Source organism: Melospiza melodia, chromosome 4 (assembly GCF_035770615.1).
Source record: "Melospiza melodia melodia isolate bMelMel2 chromosome 4, bMelMel2.pri, whole genome shotgun sequence".
NCBI classification, from domain to species: Eukaryota; Metazoa; Chordata; class Aves; order Passeriformes; family Passerellidae; genus Melospiza; species Melospiza melodia.
The window spans coordinates 19,954,092-19,973,501 of NC_086197.1; the positions used below are offsets into that span (position 1 = coordinate 19,954,092).

The following is a 19,410-nucleotide window of genomic DNA, read 5'->3' on the forward strand; positions in this document are numbered from 1 at the left end:
AGATGCCTTTTTTCCCTCATTCCTATAAACTGGTTCATGAAGTTTTTTTCTATATTTTCTCATTGATTAGTTGAGTACCTACCAGGGTATTTGGTGGGGTTTGTTTCTTTGAGTTTGAATTTGCTGTTGGTCTTTGGTGGTGTTCCTTCCTTTTTTTTTTTTTAACACCCATTATTGATACTGCAGGCTATAGTAGAATTATACTTGTTTTTATCAACTTCAAGTAGTTAAATTAATTTGATCTGCCTTACACTGCCTCAGCCAGTCATTTTTTAAAAATTGAATAGAGAAAAAGGACATCAAACTGAGTCATATTGTTTATAATTGCTTAGTGTTGCCATCAAGACTCTGCTACATGAGTAAGAAAACAAGTTGTGTTTCACACATCTTAATCATATAAACATTAGGCAGCTGAAAGAAAGGATCATCTAGCCCAGAAAGCTTCAGCAAATGAAAAGTATTTTTCAAAAAAACAGATTGAGCTTTAGAAAGCTGGTGCTGCTTGGGAGTTGAGTAGATAACCCATCTGTGGGCATTTGGAAAAATCTATTTCCAAGGAGTTTTGCATGTCAGACTTGTGCTCCAGCATATCCAGGAGAGAGGAGGGAATGCCCATCAGACTTAAAGGCAGCATTAGAGCTTGGGGGTTGTACTCTCAGGCTGTACTGTTCACTACTACTAACACAAGGTAACCAGGAGGAGTTTATTTACAACACAAGTGTGTGCACAATAGTAGGAAAATAGTGGAGCAAACTGTGGCAGGAATTGTGTGTGACCAGTACTGGTAACAGAGCAAAAGCCTGGAATTTCTGTAGTGTCATCTACTTCATTCTGGTAGTGTACACAAAAATCCTAAAGAAATCTCTAACCAAAATAATAATAACGCACTTAAAGTTTTTTCATGGTCATTTAAAAATCTGGAGTCAACTTAAATGGTTTTTGAGTATGGTCTTTAACTGACCTGCCTAAAATTAAAAGAAAAAAATCTTGTGTCATTTAAACAGTTAAGATGATTTTGCCAAGTATCTCTCTTTTCCAGGAAATAATCTATCACTCAAGAAAGACAAGAGTTGAACTCCTCAAGTTTTTTTTTTCCTAGGATCTGCTGTGTGTGATTCTAAAATTAGTGCCTGTTAGATTTTGGCATATCGGTTCCTGACATTTCTAGTGAAACAACTGCAAGACAACATTTTCTTTCTAGGCACTAGATAAATTGTGAGCATTTGGTAGAATATTCTCTTGTGTAATCACAGTCCAGTTCTTTGGAACCAAGGCATTGGAAAAATCTGAAAATATCTGTGAATCTGAGTTTTCAAAGACAGTTTATAAAAATCTGTTCTTTGGCTGTCTGAAGAAAACTTAAATTTAGTACAAAAGAAAATTCCCTGTGATCTTACTTGTTGCCAAATGAACAGCATACTTTGAAAGAGAAATGAATGGGCTAAAATAGATTCATGGGGGAAAAGCATCAATGGTTATGTAAATCTGAGTAGTTAAATTCATTGAATATAATGGCCAAGTTTTTAGAAGGATATGTATTCTACAGGGAAGAATTGTTATTTTTGTTTTGGCTGTAGTTAATTCTTTTTAAAACTACTTTAGGAATAAGGGAAAGATGTTAAAAATACCTTTTTATTTCTAGCTTGGACAAGTTTTTCTGTCTTTAACCTCAGTTCTCTAGGGGCTTGTTCAGGGGGTTTTTGATAGTGGGTTTTTTTTGATTGGTTGCTTTGTTTGGTGTGTGTGGGGGTGTGAGGGGGTGTATTTTTGGGTTTCTTGTGCTGTTCAGATACATGGCTCTGGCCCCAGAGGGAAAAAACCAAACCCTTGTTTTTGTTCTTGTTGTAGATTACATATCGACTGCGGTACCTCCTCCGAGCAAGGTGTGATCCTTCCCCAGTGACTAACAACACCATCCAGTTCCACTGTGATCCCAGCTTCTGGGCTCAGAATATTTTCAATCTAGGTATGATACATTTTTATTAGCCTTTCAGTGTCTTGATCCTATTTTGAAAGCAGCTTTCTTTTTGTGACAACAGCCTCTGCGCTATTCATTTCTTCATTTACTCTCCTAAATATATTTCCCTAACTTTTGGAAACATTTACAGGGCATTGCATGGGGAAAAGTAATATTTATGAATACTATGATAAAGTATTAACAAACCGTGTTTGAATGGCATATGTGATGGTGAAAATAGCAGCTTTCAGTTTTCTGGTCAATACTTCTAACTTCTGGGTTCTAAAACAAGGAACACAGTTTTAAACCTTATTTCACATCCAAAGAAAGGGTTCTTCTGTCAACCAGCACTCCCAGGTCCTTTCCCATGGGACAGCTTTCAGCCACAATGATAAGCACTCTAAGAACTCAACAGCTTAGCAAGGGACTTTAGAGGCCTTTCAGGATTTTTACTGTTGTGCTTCCTTTCTCTCTCCACTGTTATCTTAGTGGGCATTTTTTTTTTCTGTCATTTGGAGAAGTGAGATGTCTGTGGGACATTTTCTGCCTTTCATCAGAAAGTGCTCTCAGTGTACCGGGGTGCAAATGTGTGATTCTCTGTCAGAGGCAGAAAGTGTTATGGCAGTTCTTCAAGGCAAACAAGCTCCTCTTCCCAGACATGAGGACAATGGATGGTAGCAAGGAAGTTCTCCAAGTTCCTTCTTTATAAATAATTTTCTTAGAGACAGGAATTGAAAGTGAAACATGTTTTCAGAAACCAGCTGTCAGGTTGTGTGGTGATAATTGAACTGCTGCTCAGCTGAGATGTTTGTCATGAGCTGACTTTTTCCTGTGTTTGGTTGACTTTTTCTTGTGTATATTTATTTCATGAACCTCTGAAATATGGTCCCTTATTTTCTGAAAAGTGCTACAATAGAAATGGCACCTGTATAGACCAGCACTGGGGTTCTTGTAAGACTTTAGGTGACAGATAAAACCAAATCATGTTTATCTATCTAGTTTCAGAAATCACAGCCTTCAGGCCATTTTGTTTATGATCAGACATGTTCAATTTTGAAGATAAGCTAGATATAAGAATCAGTGAAGAAAAATAAAATAAAGTCTGAGTAAAGAAGCAAATTACTTCAGAAATGGCTTTGAGTTCTAGTCAGGCTGCATGTCGCTGCCAGTGTGCTGCCATTTCTGCTAACTGCCATACCTCAGTATTGATTTTATTTCTTTTGGTTAAAATAGGTTCTTTAGTAATTGAAGATAAGGAAACTCCACCACATATGCCCAAGAGCCCTGTGATGGAAGCAAACTTGCAGGCACCAGGCAGCTTACCTCCCAACCAGCTCTCCAAGTTCCCGACGCAGATCAGCTTGGCGCAGCTGCGCCTGCAGCACATGCAGCAGCAGGTCATGGCTCAGAGGCAGCAAGCACAGCGCAGAGCAGGACCCGCAGCTCTGCCCAACCCCAGAGTGCCAGGAGCCATGCAGCAGCCTCCTGCTTCTCATCAGGTAAGCCAGGACTCTGTTCAGATCTCTTTTTTTCCATGGCACTGAAGGAGAAAATAAAGATAACAAAAAAGGAAGCACTTAAACAGACATACATAAGTTCAGCTGTCTCCAGCACGTAGCTGTGTAGCTGGTTTAGAGGACATTTTCTTTACTGAGAAATGAAGTGGACATTTTAAACTTGCCTTGCAAAATGCGTGGTAGCACCCAGCCTGTATTTATTATTTAAAAAAAATAAAATCTTGTTGTATCCAGCCATATTCTCATGTATCTTTCGAAGTTGGAAACTCTCTCCCTGGCTCTTGTTATGTCTCTTCATATAACAAAATAATTCAAAACTGTCTACTAGGTTTTAACATTGAAATTCAATGCTTTTGATAATTTAGATAAATGGTGTGGTACTATTTATTTGCATATTATTTATGAGGAGTTTCAGAAGTTTAAAAGGACCCTTTAGTAAAAAATGTGTGAAAATATAGAACAGATCTCAGCTAACTTGCAGAACTGTTTTTATTGTTTTTATGCAGGCACCTCCACGCTTGATTCATTTCCAGAATCATAGTCCCAAGCCCAATGGTTCAGCTCTTCCTGCACAACAGATGAGATTTCCCCAAAATCAGAACCTACCCAGGCCAGCAGTGAAGCCCAACCCATTGCAAATGGCATTCTTGGCACAGCAAGCTATAAAGCAGGTAGAGTGTCTTTCCCTTTTCACTCTCCATTTAGAAATTGAACATCAAATGTCCTTATATCATCTTTTATACTATACTTCTAGAGTGCTTTTCAATTAAAACAGAGATTGCATTATTTTTCTATGACAAGATACCCGTAGTTTTCTTCATGATGTAACTGTCAAGTTGTTTTCATTTTGACAGTTCTAAGCAGCTGAAGCATTAGGGAGGTGAGCCACTGTGTCTGCTGGGCAGGTGTTTCTTTCTCTTACTTGATATTGCTGTGGTTTCTGACCATTTATGCAAAACTTAGCTTGGCCATTGTCTGCACACTGCAGTCAGTGAGTAGACAAATCAGAAAATCCCAGTTTATCTTGGTAATAGTGGCTTCACCAGGAGCTTGTGAGCAAGTAAAACCTTGACTGAAAAGCTAGAGCTGCCATGGTTCCCCAGGGAATGGCAAATGTGAACCCTTACAGGTGAGGGAAGAAAAGAGAATCCACAATTGTGGGACCTCTGCTGAGTGAGACTGATCAATGCCCAGCTGGTCAGCAGCTGAACTGGAGCAGAAGCAAACACATTGGTGTTTAGGAAGCCTCATCTTCATTAAAAAGCATATTATTACTGGGTATAGGTAAGCAGGAAAGAATCAAACAAATCTGTCACCTGAAAAGTGGGGTAATACCAGTTATGTTTGCAGTGTTTATGATTATGAGAACTAATTCAACTAAATGGAAGAAAGCTGAACAATATCTAAGAGAACTTGTGAGAATAAAAAGTAAGTCACTTCTATTCTGTGCCTCTGAAAAGAAGGCTGGCCTGTCTACAAGCCTTTCTTTCAAGAAACCTCATAATTCAGTAATGTCTTTCTGAAACTAGAGGCCAGTAGATAAAATGACTGACTAAAAGGAAATTGAGCAGAGTCAGATTTTGCCTGCAGTTGCCAGGAAATTCCATTAAAGTTATTGAAAACTGCATTCATCTAGATGAGAAAGAAATTTGGTCTGACTTGACTGTGCACTTCATATCATGGTGTTAAATATATATATGGATGGAGATCCAGTCAGCATTTCAAATTCTTAATGACTTTATGTTGTTAAGGGAACGTCAAAGACTTCAAGGCATGCAGGTTTATTTGGTAAAGCACTGGAGCGGTTGTGCCTTCAGCCTATTACCTGTAATACCTTTATTTAACAAAAACTGTTGCTTTTCTTCCTCAACACTGTCAATGCAGCCTGAAATATTAATAGATACTTAGCACTGAGGCATAGCTTTGAATTTAAGAATTTGCATTCATTTCTTCTATTCATGGTTTTCAACTACTTGTCATCATCTTGTGAGATTGGTTTATGAAATGAGATAACTTCAGAGTAAATCAGGATTTTATGTTTGAAGTCAGCTTCCTGAGCTAAGCTGCTAGTTTTGTCAGTATATTCAGTTAGATGTGACCTGTTGCAAAGAAAAAAAAAGCTGAATTGTGGATTTTTGTCTCTTCTCTTTAGTGGCAGATCAGTAGTGGACAAGCTCCATCCACCCCTTCTACTGCAAGCAGCTCCACATCGACTCCATCCAGCCCCACAGTGACCAGCGCTGCTGGGTGTGAGGGGAAGAATTATGGCCCCCCTGTGATAGATTTGAGTTCCCCAGTGGGCAGCTCCTATAATCTGCCATCGCTCCCTGATGTGAGTGTGACATAGAGGCAGTGTTTTACAGATTCTATTTTGAAGTCTTAACGTTTGTGAGAAGTGGAAACCTTTAAGACTGAAATTCTGTTTGTCAAAATGAAACAGTTCTGGGAAATAAACATTGCAGAGTTGCCTGCACGTTGCTGGAAATACTCAGAACCATTCTGGGAGACATCTGTTAGGACAACTAAGAAAGAAGAGTAGGATTACAAGTTGTAATTGTAATTGGACATGTTTATTTGTATGCTGCATATTTTTCTGCAGCCCTCATAATGATCCTTACAAAATTCTTACAAATATGTGTTAGCTTAGCTTTCATTTACCAGTGTCTATAGATAGCAGTGGTTTGCTGATGGCATTTCTGGTATATTTTTAACATTTTAAAAATCTCTTTTTAACTTATTAAAGGAGCTATCTTAAGTAGGTATTATTGGTCAGCATACTGGATATATTCCTTATGTCTTTTCCTTTTGGCAATTCTTTTCTTCATATATTCTCTAATGTGCCTCTGAGCTGGTGACAGAAAGAGCATAGTAAGGTCATAATTTCTTAACCTTCTAAGCTTCTCTTCTATAGTATGTATAAAAGAGAAGCTTAGAATCTTTTATCTTCTGAATGGTACATGTTTTCCAGAGGTCCATGTTGGAGTTATTGAGTCTTAGGTGATTTTATTTTTCCACATAACTGCCTAACCTGTTTTTTGTGGTCTAAGGTTTGTAGATATCTGAAGTGTCATGGTTTTCTAGTCACAGCTTGCTGTTACTTCCTTTATCTCCTATCCATGCTTTGTTTTTACCTACATACTGTGTGTTCTCTTTATTAAAATGGAGCACATAGGCTACAGAGTCACAGTATTTGTCAGACTTCAAGGGGGAGCTACACAACATGGTCATTAAACCACTGAGTCTGTGAGACATTTTAGCATATTTGTTTCTGTGACAGTATTATGAACTCTTCTGCTTGTATGTGATAGAGTTCATGCTTTCAAGATACATGGCCCAAATCACTGTAAATGTGCTGAGCTTGCCAAGGCTGCTGCATCCACTTTGGATACGTCTTATCAAATGTTATCTTACCTATTGGGAGAAACCAAACATTTCAAAAAATCATTCCTCCTCATCAAACCAGAACTTGTAGTTTTTATGGAAAGTTAGAATGCTGCATTGGGAGCCCCAGCTGAATAAAATTCAGTTGTCTGGCCTGAGCCATGGTGAAAGAGCAAGTGTTGGCTTGCTGTTTCCATTTTGAGTCAATGTGCATGGCTCCTGTCCAGAGGGTATGTGGGACAGATGGGACTGAGTGTCCTTTGAGTTTCTTCCAGTCCTGTTCAACACCCATGGATTAAGGGGTAGTTCGTGTATAGCATATTATCTTTTTAAGAGTATTAATGTGAGCAAGTCCAGGGAAGGTGTGGGGATAAACTTACTTCAGTGTGTGAAAGCTCCATATTTGCTTTAAGCCTTCTCTATAGCCTGTGGAGAAAAATCGACACGTACAGAATTATCTGCTCTTAAAATGAAGTACTGTCTGGATTTGGCTGTTTAATTTTCTTTTTAGGGAAAGCAAGATGATTGTTTTAAAGTAACCGTCTCACTTTTGGATGGGTAAACTTTGGTGAAATGCACTTTGGTCTTTGCTTTCAAAATAGCAGCATGGCAGAGGCTTTTTGGTTTTGTTTTGTATTTGTTGTTTTGGAGGGTTTTTTTTCCCTTCCCAACACTAACTGCTTCCCTTTGCTTCCCCATCTTTTAGATTGATTGTTCAGGAAACATCACACTGGATAGTGCTGTAAGGAAGGATGGCACTGTGGAGCAGAATCAGCCAAAACCCCCTTCAAACAGGACTGTGCAGTCACCAAATTCCTCAGTACCATCACCAGGCCTCTCAGGTAATTCAGTGTGGTGCAGTTTTCTATTTAAGTGGTGCAATTGAAAAATCAAATGTGGCAATGTTAACACTGACATCAGAATTAATTCTGTTTTATATTAAACATGAGAAATAAGAAAATGAACACGAAGTTGTAGAAACCCTGATAGGAGGTAGAGTTGAGATAATATTTTAGCAGCACTAACAGCCCACTCAGCCTGCTCAGGGCTGCTGTCCCTGTTGTTATGTTGGAGCCCATCAGCACTCTGCCTCACAAGGCTGTTGGCTCTGTGGGCCCCAGACCTTTGGTCTCTCTCATATCTGTCCCCCAGACTTCTTCCTGCTCGCAGCTTCGAGTTTCCTGGCAGTTCTCCTGAGAGATCTGCTTGGATTTAGTAAGACAAAAGAGCCTGCAGTGATCAGGTGGAGAGGTCAGCCAGGCAAGGTACTCACCCATCAGCCTGCTTGCATGTATGGGCCCTTTCTAAGTCCTCTTTCCCTCTGTGAGCTCATGCCTCTCATCCTTTGATGAAAATGTTTAAAATGAGATATTTCTCACTGCAGGAGAAATTTTCCCCAAAACGTGTGTACTTCTCTGAGTCACATCTCAGGCCTGTTCTGTTCTAATCTGATCCTTCTGTCCTAGGAGGAATCAGTGTGACAAACGTACACCCTCCAATTCGTTCACCCAGTGCCTCCAGTGTTGGGAGCAGAGAGAGGTAAGGAAAGTGTGAGAGAAGGAAATGCAACTTCCACCTCCACAGAGCATGCCTGAGTCTCTTCTCTCTTTAATGCATAAAGATGTGGATTTGTCTCACCTTCTCTCTTAACAGGTCAGGCCTGATAGTTGTTACAGCACTCTTTGCATTCTAAAAGCAGTAATTTCATTTGTAATGCATTAATAGAACATCTAAAGATGTATTGACTGTAAATGAGGGTTAGGTTGGTGTTATTGAAAGAATACCATTTATAAATTAGGTTTTAAGTTCAGAAAAATCAGCTAAAGGAAAAAGCTGCATATTGAAGGCCCTTGTGGAACTATAAATTACTCCAAAATTAAGGAACTGATGCTACAAAGAGGGTTATTAAGCATTTTCTGCTACAAACCAGTTAAGTGAGCACTAGATATCTACTGAGAGTCTACACAAATGTTTTTATCCCTAACTGATGGAATATTAATGAACAAATATATTTACACAGCGTTGTTTAAAGAGTGCAGATCTGTTAATGCGTTGCAATAAATTAGAGCATGCATCTGACAAGAGATTAATTTTTCATGCAGAGAAAAATCAGATGACATTCATCCTACTTGAGTTGGAAATGCAGGTGCTTTTTAATCTGGAATACCTTTTGCTCTATTCCATTTACATGGTAAATTCTGTGAAGGACTCTTATGAACAGTTTAAATGAACAGTTTAAATGGTTGTTTGAAGAGTCTTTACTTGCATTTAAAAATGTGATTTGATATGCTGCTGCTTGAATTAATTTTGTTAGATTTAAATTCTTCACTTTTATTTTAAAAGATGAGCAGGTATTTTAAAGTTTGATTCTCCATTCTCATCTTGTTGGGACTAAATACATGACAAAAGACAGATCTAGTTCCAAAAGTAGAGTCCAAGTTTTGGTGGAGCTGCAAGGCTCTAAGTTTCCCAAGATAATATAAATATGTATTTTATCTGCTTATTTTGGTTGTGTAGTTAACAATGTCCAGTGAAGGTGCTTTTTTGTGCATGATTTGAAAGAAACTGAACTTTGCAAATTTTGCACTAGTGGGTCAAACCATGAGTAATTCTCAAATTTTAATGGTGGAGCCATTAAAATTTTCCCATTTGGTAATGCTTTTTCAGTATACATCAAAGGAAATAAGCTTGGATGTTGCATTCCATAAAGAGAATAATACTCAGGATTCAAAGAAACAAAGTAGATTCACATCCTGAGGTCTTGGAAAGCATCAGTGTACAAAAGGTGTCCAGTTCTGACTGCCAATTTCCTTTTTTTCCTGCCTCTTCCTGTCATTTGCAGTTCTGGCTCCTCCAGCAGGCCACCAGGAGCTGATTCCACACACAAAGTCCCTGTTGTTATGTTGGAGCCCATCAGAATTAAGCAGGAGCCAAGTCCCTCAAACGAGACCTTTGATTTCCCCATCGTGGTGGTGAAGGAGGAGATGGAGGAGGAACCCCGGCCTCGGAATGTAATGTTTGCAGCTGGAAAGAGCTCCTTTCTCTTGGGAGGGCATTTTGTATTTATGGGGACTAAAATAATTTACTTGTATTCTCTTGGGAACTGTTTCAGGGGAAAACTAAAAAACAAAGTAAAAGGAAGAGGTGAAATTCAAAATCAAACTAGCCTACTGCCAATTAAATTAAATGGTGTGATCAGACTGCTTTTATCCATTGAAAACCTGGGAAATCCAGGAATAACTTTCAGAGATGACATTTTCAGGTGCTGCTAGGAAATGTTTCTAGTCATAGTGCAGGAATATCAATAAACAAGGTACTGGATTTTTGGGCCATCAGAGATTAGTTTTTCTATTGGTGGAGCAGTAAATAGCCTTTCACAGCTAATTTCTGGTGTTCATTTGCCTGTGTTATAGATGTTAGTAATTTCTGCATGCATGTAGCAAGTTGTATGGCTGCTGGTATATAAATCTGTTATTCAGGTCAGTTAGCACGTTTTTAGGGTCATGTAAATTCACATAAATAATTGTAATCTGACTTCCTTTCTTTCTTCCTGCAGTCCATACTTACTTCCTTGCTGCTGGATACCAGTCACAATTCCACTCCTGAGGAAGCCCTGCTAAGAACAGATGCCCCAGACAGCACAGATGACCAGCCAGGGGCACTGCAGGAGAACACATTCCCTGGGAAAACAGGATGGATGGGATCCTCCCACGCTGGCGAGGGCAGAAAAGAGGATGATCCCAATGAAGATTGGTGTGCTGTATGCCAAAATGGAGGGAAGCTCCTTTGCTGTGAGAAGTGTCCCAAAGTATTCCATCTTTCCTGTCATGTCCCTACACTGATGAGCTTTCCAAGGTAACTGACTTTATAAATTCCATCTAAAATTGCACTAGAAGACATTTGATTTCTATTGTGAAACTCAGGGTAAAAAGTTTCAGTCTCAGAGGAAGAGCAGTGCCTTCTTTAAAGTCTTTTATCCAGGATGGAGAAAATCTGAATTTTCATGAAACTTCAGCTTAATTGTAATTTTTCTTCAAAATCTAGTAAAACTCTTCACTTAATTGACAATTAAGCAAGATCACATCTAGGGCATCTATTATTAAAACTGGGACACAGAATTAGCAATCTGTCATAAAATGTTTTAAGGGTGAAAGAAAATAGTTAAATTCCTTAATAATAATGATTTTTTATAAAAAAAAAGAAGATATGTCTACAGGAAAAATCTGAATTAAATATATTACTTCAGTGCTTAGCATGGCTAGACTCCAAGCATGGGATGTGTAGTGACTGACATATTTTATAACAGCCAGTGTTGAAACAAGCATTAGGCTTTCTTGGTTGGCTGTTACAAAACCATTGCTCAGTTTCTTGACTTTCAAAATCAAGCCTTAAGTAGATTATTGTTATAAGCATTACTGGCATTTGCTTCTGGAATTAGTGTCTTTAAATGAAATAAAGGGCATTTGTCAATGCCCTGGCTTGGAAATGTCATGCAATAAGCTTGTTTGCATTAAAGGATAGAAACATTGGTCATAACATGCTCATTGGGTAATGCTTTTCTAAATATTAGGTTTTCTGAGTAAATATCAGCATAGTTAACTGGTGTTAAACATTCGGATAGCAACTTTGATTAGCAGGTTGATCATCTCTGTGCTACTCTGAACAGGCATACTTCTGGAAGTGTCTTTCTTTTAAATGTCAGTTGAAATGGCATATAAAAATGGTTCTCTTACTTTTTGAAACTTCAATTTCCAGCTGTAATGCTACATTACAGCTTTATGCCATAAGGAAAACCCAGTAAGGTTACAGTAAGTACTTAAATTAATAAATATCTTTTTTGGCAAGGAAACAAAAAGTAATCTTGAGGCAGGCAGATAACTATGCATTATAAGACTTTGTTTCTGTTAAAATTAAATACTCAACAGCAAGTCTTTAAAATGCTTCATTTTTTCTGGATCATTCAGTGGAAACTGAGGTAATGATGTCTGAGGGCAAGAGAGCCAAAACCCAGTTTGGTGGCAGGTGTTCAGATCTGTAAAGGTGCAATATTGCTCCAGGTACTCTGTGTTCCTGGGCTCCAGAGCAGTTAGGTGAAGTTTCCTCCTGACTTCTGATGTATCAGGTTTTTGTTCTCATCTTTCTGGGGTTACTTGCTTTTTTTTCCTCCCAACTCTAAATTTGCCAAACAAACTTTAATCTCTTAGCATTAGTTCCTTCAAACACACAAAATAATTCTGTTATTATTGTGTCAGGGGTGTCAGTCGTCTGCTTTCATGGTTGGTTTTTTTTTTCCTGTTTTAGGTGGATAGAGAAATTTCATAGGTTCACAGTCACAGGGTGTTTTGGGTTGGAGGGACCTTTAAAGACCCTCTAATTTTAACCCCCCTGCAACACTCAGAGACTTCTTCAACTAGGAAAGGTTGCTCAGAGCCCCATCCAACCTAGCCTTGAATGTTTGCAGGAATAAGGCATCCACCACCTCTCTGGGCAATCTGTGCCAGTGTTTCACAGTGTCCTCACTGTAAAAAACGTTTTCCTTGTATCCAGTCTGAATCTACCCTCTTTCAGTTTAAAACCATGTTCTCATGTATATTAATAAGGCCACAGCATCTTTTTTCCTTCACTCCAACCTACCACATTCCTTCTGAGTCTTGGATATTTTAACACCTCTTTCCTCTAATTTGTACCTTGTTTTCTTGTATCTCAAGGTCTCTAGGTTATAGCCTGTATTAATTTTTGTGTATCTGCCACATCATTTCTGTGAGGCTAATCCAGGCACAGAGGTGACACTGTCATAAATCACTCTGTGAAGTTAAGACTAAGTAAAACTTCTTGAAGCAAAATGCCCATCATTCAGCACTGCATGCTGAAACTGGCAGATGGTGAAAATCTTTGCATCACTCTGAATAGAAACCAGTAAGATTTTCTTTTTAAATATGTGAATTCTTCTGCCTTACTGTTGAAATAAAGGGTGCTGCAGAAACTATTTCCCATTGATGAAGACTGTTTATCATAACATACTTCTGGGTAAATGCATACATTTGGTCTCACAACTGGTTATTGCTGGATTCTGTCTATTGTGTGACAATTCAGCCCTCTGGTGGTTATCTGCAAGCATGCAGTTTCTTTTTGCAGAGACCTATAGTAAAAAAATAGACTCTTCATAGTTTTTTTTCCAAAACTTTCAAGTTCAAAAATTGTGTTCAACAATCAGTAGACATAGCTTGCAGAACTAATTATCTTATAATCTCATACTGATTTTTAAATCTCCAGTACTGTCTTATGCAAACTTGTAAATTCATGAATATTAAATGTTTTCAGTTTTACAAAGAATCCTGTCTATGGTAATCTCTGTAGATTAGTAATGTGCTGTAGGATCAAGCTTGTAGAGGGCATGTAGTTCTCACATATAACACTAAGACTTTGCCTTCTCTTCAGCCCATATGACTCCTTCAGTCTCTCTGTAGTTATGGTTGTACAGGGCTTTCATAGTGCTGTCCTTAAATCCCGTGAGCTCAAATGAAAAAACTCAGGATTGACAAAGGTAGAGACCACCTGTCTGTCCAGAACACCATTAATGGTACCAGTGCCACAAAAAGGAAACAAAGCTGTAGTAAAGCATTTTTGCCAGCAGCCTTTTGTACCACCACCAAGAAAACAACAGAGATGCAGAGAAAACTCACCCCACAGCTGAGGGATTTACCCAGAAGTATGTGGAAAGCCTTCCACAAAGGAATGCTCCCTCACTGAGGTCCATGTGTCTGTCTGTCTTCCTTAGTGGAGAGTGGATCTGTACATTCTGTCGGGATTTGTCCAAGCCAGAAGTTGAATATGACTGTGATAAACCTGCTCACAGCTCTGAAAAAAGAAAATTGGAAGACACCACGGGTTTGGCACCCATAGACCGCAGGGTAAGGATAAAATTTTTAATTAAAACTTTGAAGCTGAAGCAATTTTGAGCTGTGTTAGAAACTTTTGTCAGTGTTTATCTGTTTTCAGTTGGCAACTTGTGTAAATATGCTGAAATGAGTATGTCATTTGGGGTCTTAGTCTACATGTAGAATGATGGAGACTCCCAGGCTCACGATGTATGACCCTGATTATGTGGGTGGTGTGATGGGATTTATTGCTAACACAGTATCTAAATGTTGCCAGTGCAGTGTGGAATATAAGCAGGTCGGAAGGGCTGTAACATTGGGTCAGCTGGAATCATGCAGGTTTGCAGAAAGCACAACTGCAAAGCAGCAAAGCAGCCATGGAGCTACATCAGGATTTTATCCCCACCTGTTATTCCCCTGTCCAAAGCTGAGTGTTCCCATCCTCGGGCTGGATGTGCCCTGCAGGGGTGGGATCCACCTGGAAGCTGCCCTGCAGCCTCAGAGGTCACTTTGCCATTTGGCCCAGGCTCCAGGAGCATTTTGTGCCCTTTGTAGGCCCATGTGTACCAAAATCAGTCACAGCCATCATCACTTCCCTGCCTCTGGAATGCATTAATTATGCAAACATCCAGACAGTTCCTCCTGCAATTCCCACCTGGTGTTCTTATCTTAGGACAGATCACATTGCCCATCAATTGTGTGTGTGTGTGGAGGACAGACTTTGTCACACCATTATTTACATGTGCTCTGTTTGTGTTTTGCATTAAATGTAAGTTATAAGCCTTGTAAAGATGCTAATAATGGACCAGCAAGCATAAAATCACACAGAAGTATTTTTCAGAATCTCTTTCAAGGTTCAAGATCCAGTTAATTTTATAGGTGTACACAAAGAAAAAGGGGGAATACTGAGTTCTGTATTTTCTGTAGTTTGTGATTTTAGAATAAGCTGTGTAGGATTCCTGAATTACTTCAGTATCCATTTTTCTTGGCACAGAAGTGTGAAAGACTGCTGCTATATCTCTACTGTCATGAAATGAGTCCTGCCTTTCAAGATCCAGTTCCTCCCACAGTATGTACCTCACTTCTTTCTATTTTATGTTAGCAGCATATTTGCCATGTTTCTAGTGGCATTCTAAAGTCCATTATCATAAGTCAAATTCCACAGACATTCAATGTATTAAACATGCTTAGTTTTATTCAAACTGTCTGAAGGGGGAAGTTAAAAGTTGAAGCATTGGGTTGGCAGGGGATTTACAAGTAAAATTCCACAACAACTGATTTTACTTAATACTTCAAAAATAGTTTAAAAAGTAATTTCTAACACTGCTGATTTCATACCCTGAGTTACATCACTGAGAAGGTAAATTGGGATATATTTGGGGGTTTTAAACATTACCTGATTTTGAGAATTGGGATACTCCATAGTACTAATATGAAATTGAATTTCTTATTGACTGGAAATTTGTTAGTTTAAAATGGTAAACAGTACCTGGGTGCAGTAGGAGTCCAAAGCTACAAAGAGCTACCACTGTGATCAGATGAAAAGGTGTTCTTCATGACAAGTCAATGGAGAAAGAGTTCATCAAAAAGCAGTATGTTCCTAGGCAGCCTTTACTCCATTTGAATAAGAATTTTGAAGAACATTCCACAGAGTTTAAGAATAAAAAATGGTACAAGAGATTAATTGATTATTCATATTATGGTCATGTGTTATTAAATTCAGGTATTAAAAACATGCATCCAGTTAGTAGAAAGTAGGAAAAAAATATATTACTACTGGTTTTCATTACTATTTACTTTCTTCTTCTTTCTAAAGAAAAAAACTCTTGATCCTACAGCCACAGTTTAGGTATGAAAACCACTGATATCTCTGAAATTTGCCATCATTTCAAAGGACTTATTTCATATGGTGGTCTTGAGACTGAAACTTAATAGAGAGTTTATTTGACTACATCTGAAAATAACATCCAAACCAACTCACTTGCTCTGTTATATGTACTTAGTGGAGGTTTTATGTGTTTCTCTTTGATTTTAAAATAGGCATTGGAAAGACTATACTTTAGCCAACAAATTGTCATACATCACTGTTAAACCAGAAACTGCATTATGTTAGACGTGCAGTTCTTGTATCTTTGAGTTGTACTTTAAAGATGAGGCTAAATCTTGCCTACTCCCTCAAATCTAAGTGTTTAAAAACCAATAAATTATGAACATGATTGCATTTTGGACTTTTTTTCCACACTTAGGTCCCTGATTACTACAGAATAATCAAGAAGCCTATGGACTTGTCAACCATCAAGAGAAGACTTGAAGGGACCAATTCATTCTACACAAAGCCAGAAGATTTTGTGGCTGATTTCAGACTGATTTTCCAAAACTGTGCTGAATTTAACGAGGTTAGAAAAGTAGATACTTTATCAGCTTTGTTGGCTTAGTTGTTTTCAGTATAACTGTAATGGGGGTACAACTTACAACACAAGAATTTATTGTAGTAAACTTACTTTGATGATGAGACTCTAGTGAAAACACAGATCAGATTTGACACTGCTTTGGGCTGAGGTAACTCTGCAGTGGAGATCTTCCACAGAAGGGAGGAGAGTGGTAGCAAGCACAGCTGAATGGCCTGACAGCAGCTAAAGAAAAGGACAGTGTTTATCATACAGGTTAATGTTGGGCATTACGATCTAAAAATTGGTTTCATCCTGCTTGTGTCAGATCCTAAATTCAGTGGGGTTTTCATTCTGGGATCCCTTATAATTTCAAGTTGCATGTAATAGTATTATCCCCTACTGCACATAAGGGAATATGTGGTGAAATAGGGATGCACGTTCTGAGTGGGCCACAAAATGAGAGAGAATTACAGTGGGAATAAAGGCTTTTCCACATGGCTTCTGTGGGGTTCTCATCCAGTCACCCTGAGAGCTAGGACTTACTCCTACACTGGTGATATCTGCTTAAGGAAACTCGTAGCTGTGGTGGCTGTGGATGACTTTAGGACTGCTCAGTCTTCCATGTTACACTCATTATCTACCAAGTAATATTTTATGTAACTAAAAGATCTGTAAGCTAGAAAAGTTTCTAACACCCTAAGAGCATATCTGTGTTTCACAGCACAACACAACTCTGTCCCCCTGCTCCCACCCAGTCAGGATTTAAGAGTTTTTAGAATCTTTACACAGCTTTGAGTACCCAGGCAATGTGGCTTTTGTGAGTGGCTTCTATGGTCACCTGTTAGAGAAAAAAAATCATTGGTGGCTGTTGGCTGGAAAATCTGCCCTCACTCTGCATTTTTGTGCTCTTTGGGGCCCTGTGCTCCATAGCCAGTCCTGCTGATGAATAAGTTTTTATTTGTAGTTTGTACCTAAAAGAACTAATGTGATCTAAGTCCAGAGCTATTTCACAGTGCACTGATGTTGTTCATTCACCCACAGCCCGATTCAGAAGTGGCTGATGCTGGCATGAAACTCGAGGCCTACTTTGAAGACCTCCTAAGGAACCTTTATCCTGAGAGAAAGTTCCCTGTACAGCCAAGCAGCCAGAGTGAAAAAGATAACCCAGAACTTAGCGATGACTCGGATGATGACTTTGTACAGCCCCGGAAAAAACGCCTCAAAGGAGAAGAGCGGCAGTTCTTTAAATGAGCCACATGTGTTACTACAGAAAGTTTTTTAAAAACTGAAAATATTTATCACTGGTATCACTGTTTTGACTTGTAGGTTTGTGAATATTTACTAGACTTTCTACCCCCTGACTGCAACACAAATCTAATGGAGATCAAGGCATGTGAAGAGCTTCTCTGAAGTTCAAACCTTTCATCTCTTTTCTGGAGCAGCTCAGAAATTGCCATTTGCGTGGGGTGACAGCTGTTTAACTTTGCTTTGAAGAAGTTTGTACAGAATTGAACTTCAAAACACGACATGAGTTCAACATGTGGCTTTCTGAATTTAAAATGTGATCTCACCAGACTTTTAATTTTACCAAAGGCATGTGGCTGGCCATAATTTGATCTCTCTGTACTGTATTTAACACAAGCCATGAAAAAAGATGGTGTAACATTGTTGTCCTGCAGTACTGGTTGGTATAATGAGAGTGTAGTTGCCCCCAAAGAAGTTACTGGAAATTTTTAAATGTAAGGGAGAGGGTATTAAAAATAACTTAAAAAAAAAAAACAAACAAAAAACAAACAAACAAAAACAAAGAAGAGGAATTTGTGTGAGAGTTTCTAATGGAGGAAGTAAAGAACAGAATATTTTGGTTTGCACCATGTTTCTCACCACCAGCAGGAGCCAGTGGTATTTCTGTACTATTTTAACAGGTGTCTCAAGTGTGATGTACCTCTGTTTAATGAAGTTGGTGGGAAAGTCTTAAGTGGAAAAATGTTTGTTTGCAAAATAAGTCATTTTTGTGAATTTTTAAAGAGGGGAGAAAAAGCATCCTTTCTGTGCACAATTTCTTGTTCTTTTCCCACATTTCTAAATATGTCAGAATGCAAGCAGTATTCACTTGGAAGTACACAACTTTGAAGAGAAAGATATTGCTGCTCTTCAGCCCTCCATCTGTCCCTGATCACCAGAAAACGAAGATGAATTACCTTATTTTGTTCCATCTACTTTCCAGAAGCTCTGACAACAAGCTTGGGATTGCTTCTGCCCTCGGAGCACACCTCCAGTGAAAGCTTTCCATCAGTTCTGTGGTTTCAGCTGGCTCCCCGAAAAACTCCAAATTTCATCCGACTCTGACCTTTTGTTTTAAGGCATCTCCAAGGGCATTGCTTGGGGTTTCATTTCTGTGAGGGAAGATTCCCTTGACTTTAACAGTGCTGATGGATGATGTCCCCAGGCTGGAAGGGAAGGGGTTTGGGGGGCTGGGACATACCTGGGGTGTGCGGGAGCTCCGGGAGGTCGGCACTGGGAATTGCTGTGTGAGCCCCTCTACAAACGCCCCGTGCCAACATTCCCAGGGAATGGCAGCTGCTCCTCGGGGTAATTCTGGGGTGTCAGGGGGTCTGTCCAGGCTGAAGCATCTCCAGGTGCCTGTCAGAGCAGCCCCTGGCTGAGGAGCCGTGGGCAGCCCTTTATCCACATCCATCCCAGTGCCCATCCCAGGGTGTGTGTGTGGCACGGGCAGGACACTGAGGCACAGCTCCTCCCCTGCACCTACCGAGGACAAGAGGGGCTGGTTCCCTTCCTGGGGCTCCCGCATTCCAGCCAGCTGGGACACACTGAGCAAACACCAGGGAACGTTCCTGGCAGGGAGTGGGAGTCACCAAGGCCTCCATGCAGCTCTGGGGCAGGAAAGTGGCCCCAGCCTCAGCACCTGCAGTGATTTTGGGCTGTGAACTCACAGCTGCAGGAAACGCTCCTCTGCAGCTGGGACCAGCACTGACACTCTCCAGAAGAACTTTGGATCCCTCAGGGCTTGTCCTGCTCATGTCTCCCTGGAAAGGGACATGGAATGAGCACCTTTACAGCTGTTGGGTAAATGATGGAAAGCGCAGGAAACCCAGGGTTACTGGAAAAGTTTTATGCTGTCATGCCAGGTACCAGCCAGTTCTGCTCTAGAGCCAGTCTAGGGGCTGGTATGTAAAGCAGCATTAGCAGGAAAGAAGGAGCTACATTTGCATAGGAATTCCCTTGCTGGCAGCAGCCATCCCCATCCCAGGCAGGACATTCCTCAT

General features: G+C 39.6%; 1 protein-coding gene across 1 annotated transcript in view; it reads left to right on the plus strand.

The window, feature by feature from the left end:
- Positions 1 to 18,182, plus strand: part of TRIM24 (tripartite motif containing 24) — a 53,896-nt gene extending 35,714 nt beyond the window's left edge. The window contains exons 8-19 of the mRNA XM_063154148.1: positions 1,849 to 1,966; positions 3,191 to 3,456; positions 3,981 to 4,145; positions 5,627 to 5,806; positions 7,562 to 7,697; positions 8,322 to 8,394; positions 9,698 to 9,866; positions 10,412 to 10,710; positions 13,634 to 13,766; positions 14,728 to 14,802; positions 15,980 to 16,129; positions 17,165 to 18,182. Coding sequence (XP_063010218.1) covers positions 1,849 to 1,966; positions 3,191 to 3,456; positions 3,981 to 4,145; positions 5,627 to 5,806; positions 7,562 to 7,697; positions 8,322 to 8,394; positions 9,698 to 9,866; positions 10,412 to 10,710; positions 13,634 to 13,766; positions 14,728 to 14,802; positions 15,980 to 16,129; positions 17,165 to 17,374 — 1,974 coding nt within the window. The 3' untranslated portion in view covers positions 17,375 to 18,182. The remainder of the gene's footprint in view (positions 1 to 1,848; positions 1,967 to 3,190; positions 3,457 to 3,980; positions 4,146 to 5,626; positions 5,807 to 7,561; positions 7,698 to 8,321; positions 8,395 to 9,697; positions 9,867 to 10,411; positions 10,711 to 13,633; positions 13,767 to 14,727; positions 14,803 to 15,979; positions 16,130 to 17,164) is intronic.
- Positions 18,183 to 19,410: the final 1,228 nt, after the last annotated feature.